The sequence below is a fragment of the Bubalus kerabau genome, chromosome 8 (genome assembly GCF_029407905.1).
Source record: "Bubalus kerabau isolate K-KA32 ecotype Philippines breed swamp buffalo chromosome 8, PCC_UOA_SB_1v2, whole genome shotgun sequence".
NCBI lineage: Eukaryota > Metazoa > Chordata > Mammalia > Artiodactyla > Bovidae > Bubalus > Bubalus kerabau.
In genome coordinates this window covers 90,128,187-90,142,480 of record NC_073631.1, presented here as the reverse complement: position 1 = coordinate 90,142,480, position 14,294 = coordinate 90,128,187, and the positions used below count along the sequence as shown (strand labels likewise).

The window sequence follows — 14,294 nt, the reverse complement described above, 5'->3', positions numbered from 1 at the left end:
GATATTTATGCATTTGCTGCCAAAATTAGTATCTTTCAGGTTGTATAGACACCATTATATTCATTGTGTATGCCATTTAATGAAAGTATGTAGTTGTTCTGTTGTTGGCATTATTGAGACACAGCTCACCATTCAGTTGAATATCTGTATCAGGAGCTGTATAAGTCTCCATGGTTACTTGTAGTGCTTTCATGTGCAAGTAACAGATCCCACCTCATATTGGTTTAAACAAATAGATGCATATGTTCACTTACACACAGCTCTCAGATAAGGTGAACTTCAATACAGGCTGAAGTTAGCAGCCAGAGCTCCATTTCTTTGTGTTTCTCACATGGCTGTCTTTTTTCATGGGGTAGCTTTAGCCCTAGATGGGTAGCAAGACCAGGAATTCCTGACCTCACATTTATACATGGAGGTTTAAAAGGAAGCTAGTAGAGGCTCTCTCTTTCTGTGATTCTCTCTTAAGATGGAAAGTTGCCTTAGAAGATCCTGGCAAACCACCTCTCATATCTCATTTGCCCCAGATAGGTCATAGGCCTGGTCCTTAACCCAGCCCAGGGGCCAGAGGAAGCCCATGCACTAGGTGCTTACTCACTGACAAGCGATGGGACCACCATGATTGAGTCAGCCTGGTCAGAACCAGCCCCCCAAGGAGCCTACCACCACAAAAGGAGTTGTGAAGTGTGAAAGTGTCAGTTGCTCAGTTGTGTCCGACTCTTTGCGACCCCATGGACTATAGCCTGCCAGGCTCCTCTGTCCATGGGACTTTTTCAAGACAAAAATACTGGAGTGGCTTGCCATTTCCTTCTCCAGGGGATCTTTCCAACCCAGGGATCAAACCCAAGTCTCCTGCATTGCAGGCAGATTCTTTACCATCTGAGCCCGCAGAATGACTACTGTCCACATCATTTATTGTATTCATTTCCTCTCTCTCTCAGTTTTATTTCTCTACTTTTCTGTGTAAAGTCTGTAAAGATGTACTCGAATTCTTTTTCATTTTTATTTCTTTGATATACTAAAGATAAGAGCTAAACCAAACTGCTCTAGATATTTTGGGCTGAAAATATTCCCTTTTGATATATCTAGAGTTGGTATAAATTTTATGTTTTGTCTTTCCTGAGTCCATAGAAAACTGGATGAGAGGAAATGAGGTTAAAATAAAACAGAGGAAATTTTAGGTTTCCATATAGACAAATTTGGAAGCATACTTAAATTATCCATGAAGATTTTCCTAAGGATTCTATCAAATGATCTTCCTTAGCCATTTATCAATACATTAAAATTTAGAGAGAACATAAATTACTTATCAGCTCACACTAAAGAAGTAACCAGAGTACTATTAATAACTCTTGCATAAAAAATTTATTCAGGCCCAACTGTGTTTCAGAAATGAATTTCAAAGACACAGATAAAGTAAGGCAAATTAAATTAAACATAAATGCAGGACTTCTGGTTAAAGACAGCAGGTTAAATGCATGTCTGGCTCAGCTTTCTAACAGAACCTAACCAAAACAACAGAACAGTATTTTTCAGAAGATAGAAACCTACAAAGACAAGAGTAAAAGAGGAAAAAATGGAAAAAAGTTTAAAATGTGGAAGTCAGATGAATGGGTGGTATCTAATTTAGCCACCCAGGAAAAACTGGATCATAAACTGGAAGTAGGGAAAAAGAAAGAAGCAATCTGATTTATGTCATACAATCGCCAAAACATTTGGAACTGCCTGCTGTAAACCCTCCTGAAAATTAAGAGTAGGACGATTTGCTGTAAATCTGCTTAAGACACTTAGATCCCCAGATCTCTTTTCTAACTCATCAGCTAGGCTGCTGCCCCTCCCCTTCCCTAGCAGAGCACTGCAGGTTTTTTCCCTAGAGAGGGTAAAATTAGAGGGTACCTGGGGTGAGGTGGAGGAGGGGAGGAAACAGGCGCAGTTGGAATTCAGGATTATATAGAAACGTGGGGATTAAATAAATGTTTATTCTGAAATTTGAGAATCACAGCCTTCTCCTTCAACCTCACGCACTTGGCACCCAAAATGCCGGCAGGCAGGCAAACAGGCTTACACCTTCCATACATATTATAAGTGTCTTCCCCTGGGACTCTGACTAGCCCAAGAGAAAAGACCTAAAGCTGTGAAAAATAAAGACTCCCACAAAACAGCTCAGCTCTAGTCCCTGTCAGCAAAGACCATAGTCTACACATATCCACCTAGGTGTGTATAGCTTCTGTTCAGTTATTTAATAATGCAGTTTTGAAAATGATCAGACAGCCAAGGTAAGGCTTCAGATATTTGAGGAAAGCATTTACTGTAGGACTCAAAGCCCAAACAAGTAATACAAAACAGCAACTTGGGGAAAAAAACAGACTATATGGGGGGAAAAAATGGTGGAGGAGGTGGTGGGGATCTATTATTAATATATTTGGAGAGATTTGAGAATATAGAGTGTTTATGAAACAAAAACAAGATTTAAAAAAAAATCTTAGGGAAAAATAAGAGCTCTTAGAAATTGATGCAGATGACACAAACGATACGTACACACTGTTGAGAAATTAAGTGAATGAAACCTTCCAAAAAGTAGGAGAGTGAGAAGGATAGGAAAATAGGAAAAGAGTTGGCCCTTCCTGTCCTCAGGTTTCACATCCCTGGCTGGATCGATTTGGATTAGCTGAATCTGCACGTATACAGGGCTGATTGTACTGCACCATTTTATATAAAGGAAATGAGTATCTGTGGATTTTAACATCCATTGGGGTCCTGGAATCAATCCCCCACAGATACTGAGGGATAGCTCTACGAAGACAGGAAAAATGAAGCATCTGCTTAGGCATTTCATTATCATTCAGTTCAGTTCAGTCACTCAGTGGTGTCGATTCTTTGCAACCCCATGAACCACAGCACGCCAGGCCTCCCTGTCCATCACCAACTCCTGGAGTCCACTCAAACCCATGTCCATTGAGTCAGTGATGCCATCCAACCATCTCATCCTCTGTCGTCCCCTTCTCCTCCTGCCTTCAATCTTTCCCAGCATCAGGGTCTTTTCCAGTGAGTCAGTTCTTCACATCAGATGGCCAAAGGATTGGAGTTTCAGCTTCAACATCAGTCCTTCCAATGAACACCCAGGACTGATCTCCTTTAGGATGGACTGGTTGGATCTCCTTGCAGTCCAAGGGACTCTCAGGAGTCTTCTCCAACACCACACTTCAAAAGCATCAATTCTTCTGCACTCAGCTTTCTTCACAGTCCAACTCTCACATCCATACATGACCACTGGAAAAACCATAGCCTTGACTAGACGGACCTTTGTTGGCAAAGTAATGTCTCTGCTTTTTAATATGCTGTGTAGGTTGGTCATAACTTTCCTTCCAAGGAGTAAGCGTCTTTTAATTTCATGGCTGAAGTCACCATCTGCAGTGATTTTGGAGCCCAGAAAAATAAAGTCAGCCACTGTTTCCCCATCTATTTGCCATGAAGTGATGGGACCGGATGCCATGATCTTAGTTTTCTGAATGTTGAGGTTTAAGCCAACTTTTTCACTCTCCTCTTTCACTTTCATCGAGAGGCTCTTTAGTTCTTCTTCACTTTCTGCCATAATGGTGGTTTCATCTGCATATCTGAGGTTATTGATATTTCTCCCATGATTTCATCATCATAAATAATAGGAATTCCAGAAATAGTTAAGGCTGAAGGTAGGAAATTATCAATAAAGTTATTCAAAACAATTTTCCAGAATTAAGAGACATAAGTGTTCAGGTTAAAAGAGTTCATTGAGTACCAAGCACAATGAATTAAAATAGACACTCATTAGAGTATGTTCTTATGAATTTTCACAATCTTGGACATAAAAATGGGGATCCCCAAGCACAAAAAAATCAAGAATCAAAATTACTTCTCAACACTGATTTACTCTACAACAGTTTTTTGTTTTGTACATTTATTTCATGTTTTATTTTGAAATTATATTTATAGAAATATTGCAGAGAGAGGACAGAAAGTTCCTGTATATGTATCTCCCAGGTTCATCTAAAATTAACACCTTATGTGATAACTTAAAAAATTACATTGACGCATACAATAACTTATTAAAGCCTACTATGTGCCAGGCAGTGAACAGATTTCTTTAAATGATCCTTTTCTTTAGCTTTCATTTTGATGGGAGGAGCAGTACTGATATTCAGAAAGCAATGCATCAGTGACTTCACAATTTTGAGAACAAAATTATTTCCAGCCTAAAATTCTATACTAGTAAATGTCTCCATTAAGGGTAGAAAGAAAAGAAGAAAGTGAATTTGCTCAGTCATGTTCAACTCTTTGCCACCCCATGGACTGTAGCCTACCAGGCTCCTTTGTCCATGGGATTTTCCAGGCAAGAATATTGGAGTGGGTTGCCATTTCCTTCTCCAGGGGATCTTCCCCACCCAGGGATCAAACCCAGATCTCCCGCATTGTAGGCAGAAGTTTTACTGTCTTAGCCATGAGGGAAGCCATTAAGGGTAGTGGTAGGATAATGATATTTTCAGGATATCATAAAATAATGATACTTTGAAAACATGTGCTTCCCATATTTCCTTTCTGGAGAATGAAATTTACCAAGACAAAGAGGGAGAATTAAGATGCCTGCAACACGAAATCAATGTGAGAGAGGAAGGAATCTTCATAGTGGTAGCTAGTAGAGACTCCCAAAGTGGAGTTGGGCCTAGAAAGGAAATAGTTCTGACCAAAGCAGGTCAGAAAATTCTTCAAGTAGGTCAAAGTGACAGACCACGGAGATATTTTAACATGACGAGAGAAGTTGTATTAGACTAAGTATATAAAAACAAAATTAAAAGAGACAAATTTAGCAAAGTATTAATTATAAACAAAATAGTGGCACATGGAAAGTAATCATATTAAATACATCTCAGTTATCCAGGACATTTATATAATTAACATAGATAGTGAATTTAGATCTAACCCACAGAAATGATGTAACTGCATCAGAAGGGTAGGAGGAACTGAAATTATGTTTAGGGTGGTACAAAGTGGGCTTTAAAAAAAGCAACTTTACATCCAAGATGGAATAATGGGATGATATTTACCTTCCACCTGAAACTATTTTTTAAAGATCAAATATGTGGGGGAAAAAATGCTTTTCAAGCTAGTAAATGTAAGACAATGAATAACAATGATTCCTAAGAGATGGGAGACAATGAAGAGGCCCTTTAATTGCCCTAGCTAGACGGACTTCCCTTGTGACTCAGCTGGTGAAGAATCCACCTGCAATGCGGGAGACCTGGGTTCAATCCCTGCGTTGGGAAGATCCCCTGGAGAAGGGGAAGGCTACCCACTCCAGTATTCTGGCCTGGGTCGAAAAGAGTCAGACATGAGTGAGCGACTTTCACTTTCACCTGGGCATCCCTGAGATGGGCATACCATCTCAGCTGGTAAAGAATCCACCTGCAATGTGGGAGACCTGGGTTTGATCCCTGGGTTGAAAAGATCCCCTGGAAAAGGGAGAGGCTACCTACCTTAGTGGTCATGTATGGATGTGAGAGTTGTACTATAAAGAAAGCTGAGTGCAGAAGAATTGATGCTTTTGAACTGTGGTGTTGGAGAAGACTCTTGAGAGTCCCTTGGACTACAAGGAGATCCAACCAGTCCATCCTAAAGGAGATCAGTCCTGGGTGTTCATTGGAAGGACTGATGTTGAAGCTGAAACTCCAGAAGTTTGACCACCTGATAAGTAGAGCTGACTCATTGGAAAAGACCCTGACACTGGGAAAGATTGAAGGCAGGAGGAGAAGGGGACAACAGAGGATGAGATGGTTGGATGGCATCACTGACTCAATGGACATGGGTTTGGGTGGACTCCAGGAGCTGGTGATGGACAGGGAGGCCTGGCGTGCTGTGGTTCATGGGGTTGCAAAGAGTGGGACACCACTGAGCAACTGAACTGAACTGAACCCACTCTAGTATTCTGGCCTGGAGAATTCCATGGACTGTATAGTCCATGGGGTCACAAAGAGTAGAACACGACCGAGAGACTTTCACTACCAAGTCAGTGTTTCTAGATTATGATCCAGGAAGGAGGAATCTGGGCAGATCCCAGTGACACCCTGACTTGAGAAGACAGAGCTGAGAGTCCAGGAAGTGTAAGGCAGCCAGAGTTTTCGACTCAAAGTTCTAAAGGAGAGAGTAGACAGACCTGCAGCTATTTGCTGAGGGTCCCCCTGGAGTCTTCAGCTAAGTAGTGATCTGTGCATCACTGTGAAGAAACTGTTCAAAGTTGGACAAAGAATCATGGAAAGGATTATAAGGGATTTCTTTACACAGAGCTAGGGCTAGTTTCAGTTTTTAGTATCTAAAATAGAAGCCTAAATCATGAGCATCAGGTAGAATACAGACGATTTTGCCTCAGTAGTGGAAAAAAAATTAGCCCTGGAATAAACACTGTCATGGTCTTTCCTAAGGAGGTTTAAAACCAAGATTCATATAATAAAACTATTTTCAAGTAATTTAACTGCCTTCCAGAACAAAATTCAAGAATATTTAAAGGAATACAAAAGTTTTCAGCCACCAATATGGTAAAGCAACAGTGTCTAACATCCAGTCTAACATTCTCAGCATACAAAGAAATAGTAAACTACAACCAATTAAGAGAATAAATACAAGCAAAAGTGAAAATGACACTGAAGATAGAATTAGTGAACAACAGTATTAAAATAATTAGTGTTACCGCATGCCATATGTTTAAGCTGTTAAAGGCATCATGGGAAACCTACAACTAACATCATACTTAATGGTAGAAAAGGAGAATGTTTTCCACTTTTGTTCAAAAGCAAGGCAAGACTATATGTACTCAAAAATCAATAATTAATGTGGTGTAGAGTCCAGTAATAGACTCACATACATATGGTCAGCTGATTTTCAACAAATGTATAAATAATTTGCAAAGTATACTTTATTCAACACATGAAACTGACTATTGGATATCCCAATGTAAAATAATAACCTGGATCTATAGCTCACACTTGGTCCAAAATTTAATTCAAGATGGATAGACATAGAAAACAAAATCTGTGTCACTGGACCAAGCACAGATGCTTAAATGAAACACCGAAATAATGATTCATAAATGGAAAGATGTTACCTTGAATTTTATCAACATTAAGAACTTTTGATCTTCCAAAGAAGCTGTAAGGGAATCTCAGAATGGGAGAAAATATTTATACAATACATATTCCTCAAAAGACTTCTATCAATAATATATAGCACTTTTTTTTTTAAGCTGCACCACATGACTTGCAGAATTTCAGTTCTCTGACCAGGGATCGAACCTAGGCCACAGCAGTAAAGGCCTAGACTCCTCAGTCACCAGGGAACTCCCCATAAATAACTCTTAAAACAATAAGAAATAAAACAACCCAATAGAAAGTTGTTTTGACAGATACTTCATTGAAGATGTATGATGGTGAAAAGGCACATAAAAATATGCTCAACATCATTACTCTTTAGGGAACTATAACCTAAAGCCACACTGATTGACAGAACTATAAAATGATACAACTCACTTTGTAAGATAGTTTGTGATTTTTAAAAAATGAAACACCTAAGGTATGACCCAGCTATTCCACTTTTAGGTACTTCCGCAAGAGAAGTGATGGCATATACCCACAGAAAGACTTTGATATGAATATTTATACCAGCATTTTCATAATAGCCAAATATGGAAACAAGTCAGGTGACCATCAACAAAGAATGGATAAAAAAAAGTATTAGATTACTTCTGAGAAATGAAAAGGAATGAAACGTTGATGCATTGCAATAGCATGAAAGGATATCAAAACAGCTGAGAGAAATCAGACCTAAAAAGTTCATACTGTATGATTTCTCTTAACGTGGAATTAAGAAAATATAAACTAAATGACAGTAAATGAGCAGTTGCCTGGGCCCCAGGTGTTGGAAGGAAACGTTGGGGGTCATGAATATGAATATTGCATTTGTTGTCGTGATGGGTTCACACATGTATGCCAGGCATACATATTGTCAAAATTTATCAAATTGAATACTTTATAAATATGTGTAGTTCATTCTATATCACTTATACCTCTTAATCTATTTTTTTAAGTTAAGTACTTCTCTCTCATTGTGGGAAGTTAGTAGGATAATATCTAAAACTGGAAAATTAAAAATTTGAAATGTTTTCATGTAGGTCAGGGATATGACATTTAAATACCAAAAGAATCAGCTAAAAGTTTAGAACATGTTTTCCTAGAGAAATTACTTGAAAAGTGGGATGGAACTGACAAAAACAGACAGGTTTTTCATAAAAATCCCCTTAGAAGAAGTTTCCTTTTAGGCTATGTGCATATGTAACTTTGATAAAAATAGATACTGTATTTAAATTTTTAATTTAAAATTCAAAGAAAAGAAATAGTTTAATCATTGGGCAGATCTATGCAGGCTCATTTATCTGTGTAATTAATTGACTAAAGTGAAAATCAGGGTGACTTTAATTTATTCAGATTAAGTATTAAACTTGGTTGAATTTTATTTGATAATTGAGTGTTTTTCACTTTGCTTAGCTATTAGAGAGTTATCAAAGTGGTAAAAACCCAAAATATTTATCCTGAAAAGCAGAACAAAATGATTCCCTTCTTTTCAAACTTGTTTTGTGAGGATTAATTAAGCTTCTGTATAGTTATTTTCTGTATTTTATTGATTCAGGATTACTTGTACTCTGTAAATGTGGTAAATTATTTACACATCATGGGCAGCTAATGCTAATTCAGAACATACCCAGTGGGACCTCAGAGCCCTGAAATGCTAAATGTAATCTTCGGATCAGTAACATTCCATTCATAAAATGTGTCACCCACAGGTTAATGGAAATAAACAATAGGAAAGACAATGGGTGGATTATGCAAATATACTGAAAAGATTTTAAGCAGGAGGAGGGGACTACAAGAACCCAATTTGTGTTTTATTTAAACATGGATTAAGGTTTATGGCATACAAAATGACTAAAGCTACTTTCCTAATTTGCTAATACTCAAAAGAAAAGCACCAGTGGGGTGGGAGTGGGGGGCAGGGAACTCTGTCAAAATAAATTGGTGATATTTTTTATGTATGGGTGGGGCAAAGGGTTAAGAGGGTGCAGAGAGGCAAGATTAAATGAAGGAAAATTTTAACAGTAAACAAAATAATGCACAGTATTCTAAAGAGAAATGTGAGTGGCTAGATTTATATGACACTTATTTGCACTTATCTGACACCAATGAAAGTTTCGCAAAACTAAAACCTAATCTGAATATAAATTCAACTACTTCTTTGTGAGGAATCAGTCTTTCCGTGTAAAATTTGGGTCCAGAAAAAGAACTTGAGTTTAAACTCTCTGTGCTTTGGAGGGAAACCTCTTCAAATTACAGTGTGAAAAATAATCATTCCCATGATAATTATGCCTTAGAAAATATGTCTACTGAGCCCTTGGGTAATGAATGGCAAAAGACATGGAAATGGGTAAACTTTCCAAGTTATTAGTTTGAAGGTGTCTAAGTCAGAGCAAAATGGCGCCAGGATAGCCCAGCTGCCTCAAGCACTTGATCTGGGGGAGGGGCGCGGGGGTGGGTGGAGAGTGGAAGAGATCAAGGAAGGAGGCTTTGCTGAACCTAACTGACCAAGGGAGGCGCTCCTGCAGGATGGAATGGCTGACATTCTGTGCTCTCTAAGTGGAAAGTGACCCTAAGAGGGACCCCTTGTAAAAAGCAGGAAACCTGCCCTTACCATGTGGCAGCTGACTTATGAGGAGCCCATGCACCCTCCCAGCTCCGACCCTCATTTCAGAATATCCACATGGCCTGCCCTCCAGTTATCCATGTGTATGAGGATTACATGGGACTAGAAATACTTTGGATAAATGACTAATGGCAAAAGAGCTGCAGAAGGCAGGAGGGGTGGGGTGGGGGGACGATGCAGTGAACCAGCGGAGACTGGTAAATACGAGGAAAGGTGGGGAGCTGGGACCTTGCTTCCCACAGAAGTTAGATATGTGGTGTGGGTTTCCATCTTAAAATCACACATAAATACACGAAGAAGTGGGGGAAATCATTTTATTTTATCACAGAGTTTGAATAACAAAACTTAAACAAGAAATGAGAAGGAAATGCATTTTAAGTTTCCTTTATAGGACCTTAGGGAATCCGCTTTGATTACCGTATTTTTCAATGTACCTGTATCACCGAAACTTGAGAATCTTTTTCATCACAGTTTATACCTTTACCGTTTTAAGACATTTAAATCATGGGACTATATAAATTTCAGCAGTTAAAAATTTCCTGCATGGGTCAGTGCCCTTTTAACCATGTTTTACTGTTGTCCAATTAATGCCAAGTAATCGAAAAGGGAATTATTTAGCATTTTTGGATATTACATGTTTGACTCTTTTGTTCCTTTTTTAAAAGATACTGTTTTCCCTTTGGACGACCTGAGGGTGCGCTGAAAGCAACACTTTCATTACTTGAAAGGGTATGTTTGAACATGACTCTGTAAGTACTATTTGCCTTCTCAATGGCTGTATAGTTACTGAACTAGGCCGCCGGCCCCATTCCTTAGGAGTGTGATATCTTCTAGGTTTATTGCATTTCATCAGTTTATCACTTTTTCTTACTACATTCAAATTCTTCTATATCCTCCTTTTCTTCTCCAAAACCTTTCTGAAGCCTACACCACTGCCATCCTGAGTTTATAGCATCCTTTTGGTAATATCCATTTTTCCTACCTCTTCCCCACCCCCTCAGGAAATATAGTCATTTTTTATTTCAGCTTAATATAATCATCTGTTTCTCAGACTTTACAGTTGTCTTATATTATCCCCCCTTATTTGTACTCCTACCTGTCATATTCCTCATATCTGTAAGAGTTCTCAGCATTTAATATTCACACACATATCATTTCTTTCATTCTCAATTTGTCTCAAAATTTATTTCAATTCAATGTATGTGTTACTTTGAGTGAATTCACAAATGACAGAAATTGATGATCATAGAAGTCATGAAATTATATAAGTATATGAAAAGTAAACAGCAAATAAGGCTTTATGTCCATGTTAAAAATCACTTATTAATGAAAGTATATTCTCCACTGCTTTTTTTTGTGGTAGATTAGGTGAGAAAGGGAAATATCATTTCATTTATCTATAAAACTATTCACATGCTAGTTGGAAACTAGCAGTTGAGTAATGTGGACAAGTTTTATTCCTTATCCATATTAAGAAGTGTATCTAGCGATCATCTCTGTCTCATGATTTGATTATTCTAGTCTTGATTTGTTGACTTCAGAGCACTTGTTCTTACTGATTTTTCTGCTCAAGGAATTCCAGGTAATGCATTATTTATTCGCACCTCACTGAAAAAGCAAAAAGGGGAGACAGTGTTCAGTGATTTAAGGGTTTAGGCGAGGAGAGCTAGAACTGATGACTGAAGTGAGATCTTTGGAATACAGATTAGTGTTGCTGTCTATCTCTGTCTTATCCTTGATCACTGTGAATATTATTGTCATAATTATTTTACTAGAATGTTTATAATATTAAAAGCTGCATGTAACTCAGACTTTTCATAGTTTTCATTTCATCCTATGCATTAAGGTATTGTTGATGAGACAGAAGTCTTTAAAGGCAGCTTTGGTTTTTAGAACGGCATCCCATGCTGGGTACCCAGCGCAGCCTGGCTATGTGCTGGTTTCCATGACAGAGCTACTGTCCTTCCCCCAGCAGGGAAGAGTTAGTAATAGCAGAGATGCCCTCATGCCCTACACTGACAGGTGGCAGAATGAACAGTGACCTTTATTTCAATTATAGTAACTGATCATGTCTCTTACTGAATTGAGGAAATGGTAAGGGCTATTTCTTCATTTTCATGTCTGTACTTACTGACATCTTAGAAAAATAAAATCTGTGTGTGAATTGTCGATACTTACAATGCCTTGAATAAACATGGAGAGGAAGCATGAAACATATGTTGTGCCTCCCTTTTGCACTTGCCAGTCCTTTATCTGTACTTCTCCAGGAAAGGAGATTCAGTTTCCCCACACACACCTCAGACAGTGTCCAGCTTCTAGATACTATGAAATACTGCCTGATTTTAACATTTTAAGGCTGTTCCTGTTATTTGAAAGCTTGGCACCATGGGGAAAGTCTAATAGTAAAGTCTAATCTTAAATTTTAGTAGTAATCACATTAAAAAGAATAGTGCCTGTTAATGCTTTAACTGTAGGCAGAAGGATTTTTTCTGTGTGGTAATAAAGAGTCTAATGTGCAGTTCTAGTTAAAGTGCCGAATATATGTCAGTGTGTTAAAGATTTTTAATATGAGAATATGAAGAAATTTTAATTTGATAGGAAAGGGAAGTTTTAAGTGATAAAATTTGCTGTTTTAAGAAGGAAACCTTGCCTGACAAGATGGAAACATGTTGTCAAGGGGCACCAGTGCTAGAATAATTGAATGAATTCGAGATTATAAAATCCTTAGTGCCAAGACTGGTCAAAATAGAATGATATAATGAAGCATGAAATGGATGTCTTCATGTTCTTTTAATATTTTTTTCAAAGTGAAAGACTGATAGAGTAATAAGAACATTTACAAAAGTATTGTCTTCTTTATGTTAAGATTTTACTATACCTGTATCTTGTAGAATTGGAATGGAAGCAAAGCAAGAAAAATCACATTACTTATAGGGAAGATAGAGTTTGACTAATTGTATAATTAAAACTTACTGTAAGCAGTTTTTTTATCACTAGGAAAGTTTCAAGTAAAACTGTCAAGGAGTCATTATAAAAGTACTTAACTGAGTTATATTTTGAATTCTGTATATAATTGCATTTTCCATTTGCCAACAGTAATACTTGTAAATGGAAAATCTAAAAGTATAATTTAGGAACCCATAATAATAATTTAGGAAAGTAATCAGTTTTTTATTGTTTTTTTTTTTTTTAATTTCAGAAAGCTTCCTTTTGTTTTGACATTTAATAGTCCTTTCATTTCACTAAGACAAAGAAGTCCCCCCCTTTGCCCCCCCCTCCCCGGCCTCCAGCAGATCAAAATAAAGTAAAATTAGTAAGAGTAGAGATCTTGATTTTTGTAGAGTCTGTAAATAGTGCTTATTTTAATGGAATTTGTGTTTTCATGCATATTGCTCCAAATATTTAAGGCTTTTAAATCAAGGATGTACAAGGTAAACTTTGCACAAGGACAAAAGTTTCGTCCCAAGCACCGTAACCCTCATCTGAAACAGCTGCCCTCGTGGCTTTGTGTTTCCCTGGAGGAAGAGTGACAGTCACACTGAATGGTTGCTTGGCCTATGGGAGTTTTTGATGTCCTTACATGAGGCTTAGACAGGAGGAGCCAAGACTGAGAGGTTACTGCGCAGTTGTGAAGTGCCTACTCATTGCCTCCCCCGAGGTTACCTAGGACCCCTTCCTACTAATAACGTTTAGGACAATTTGTGTACTTGCTTTTCATATTCTATACAGTCTCTGTCTTTCTCTTTCTCTCTCTAGGTTTTAATGAAAGATATTGCCACTCCCATACCAGCAGAAGAAGTGAAAAAAGTGGTCAGAAAATGTCTTGAGAAAGCTGCCTTGATCAATTACACGAGACTCACAGAATACGCCAAAATAGAAGGTCAGTGCAGTGAGCAATTGCTGAAGTGGCCGTGAGAGCCAACAATGCCTATTAACCGCATTTTCTGTGAGAAGTCCTTTCCTTCCCTGAACAAACCTGTGCCATGGCAAAGGGAAATGTCTCATTAAAATCTCAGCTGGTGAACTGAAGAGCTTTTTCCTATTCATTGCTTTAATATGCCTCCTGGGACTCTGCTTGAATGAAAGACCCGGGATTCGTGCTTAAGTTGTCCTTTGTTCTTATTTTGAGTTTTGAAGAAACCAAAACGTGTTTTCATGGGTTGTATTTTTTGACATTACAGTGAGTATGTCTAACATTTAAAGGATGGGCAGTGTATTCATTCTTGGTCTGTAACAGTATAGTGTTACATAATTTCATTTTCGCTTCTGCAGCATCTCTCAGAGAAAAGAGGAAACTTGTTGATTATGGTGAGGGCTGAAACAAACTGATAGAATGTTCTTGCAACTTTTAATTGCTTACAATATACTGATGCATTTGAAAGATTAGATCTCTTGAGAGGATTGTGCATTTTTTCTCTTTCTTCAGGTTTTATTCATTAAGGATAATTATTCATTTTCTTCATTAAGGTTTAAGATGCTTAGAAATACATAGATTGAAATTTGTGGCGAAGTCACACAATCAG

The 14,294-nt window shown here is 37.9% G+C and overlaps 1 protein-coding gene across 12 annotated transcripts in view; it reads left to right on the top strand.

Annotated features, from left to right (window-relative positions):
* Positions 1-14,294, top strand: part of CADPS2 (calcium dependent secretion activator 2) — a 584,066-nt gene that overhangs the window by 436,110 nt on the left and 133,662 nt on the right. For all 12 annotated transcript variants that reach the window (XM_055590800.1, XM_055590801.1, XM_055590799.1 and 9 more), the window contains exons 15-16: positions 10,437-10,500; positions 13,528-13,651. In XM_055590800.1, coding sequence (XP_055446775.1) covers positions 10,437-10,500; positions 13,528-13,651 — 188 coding nt within the window. The remainder of the gene's footprint in view (positions 1-10,436; positions 10,501-13,527; positions 13,652-14,294) is intronic.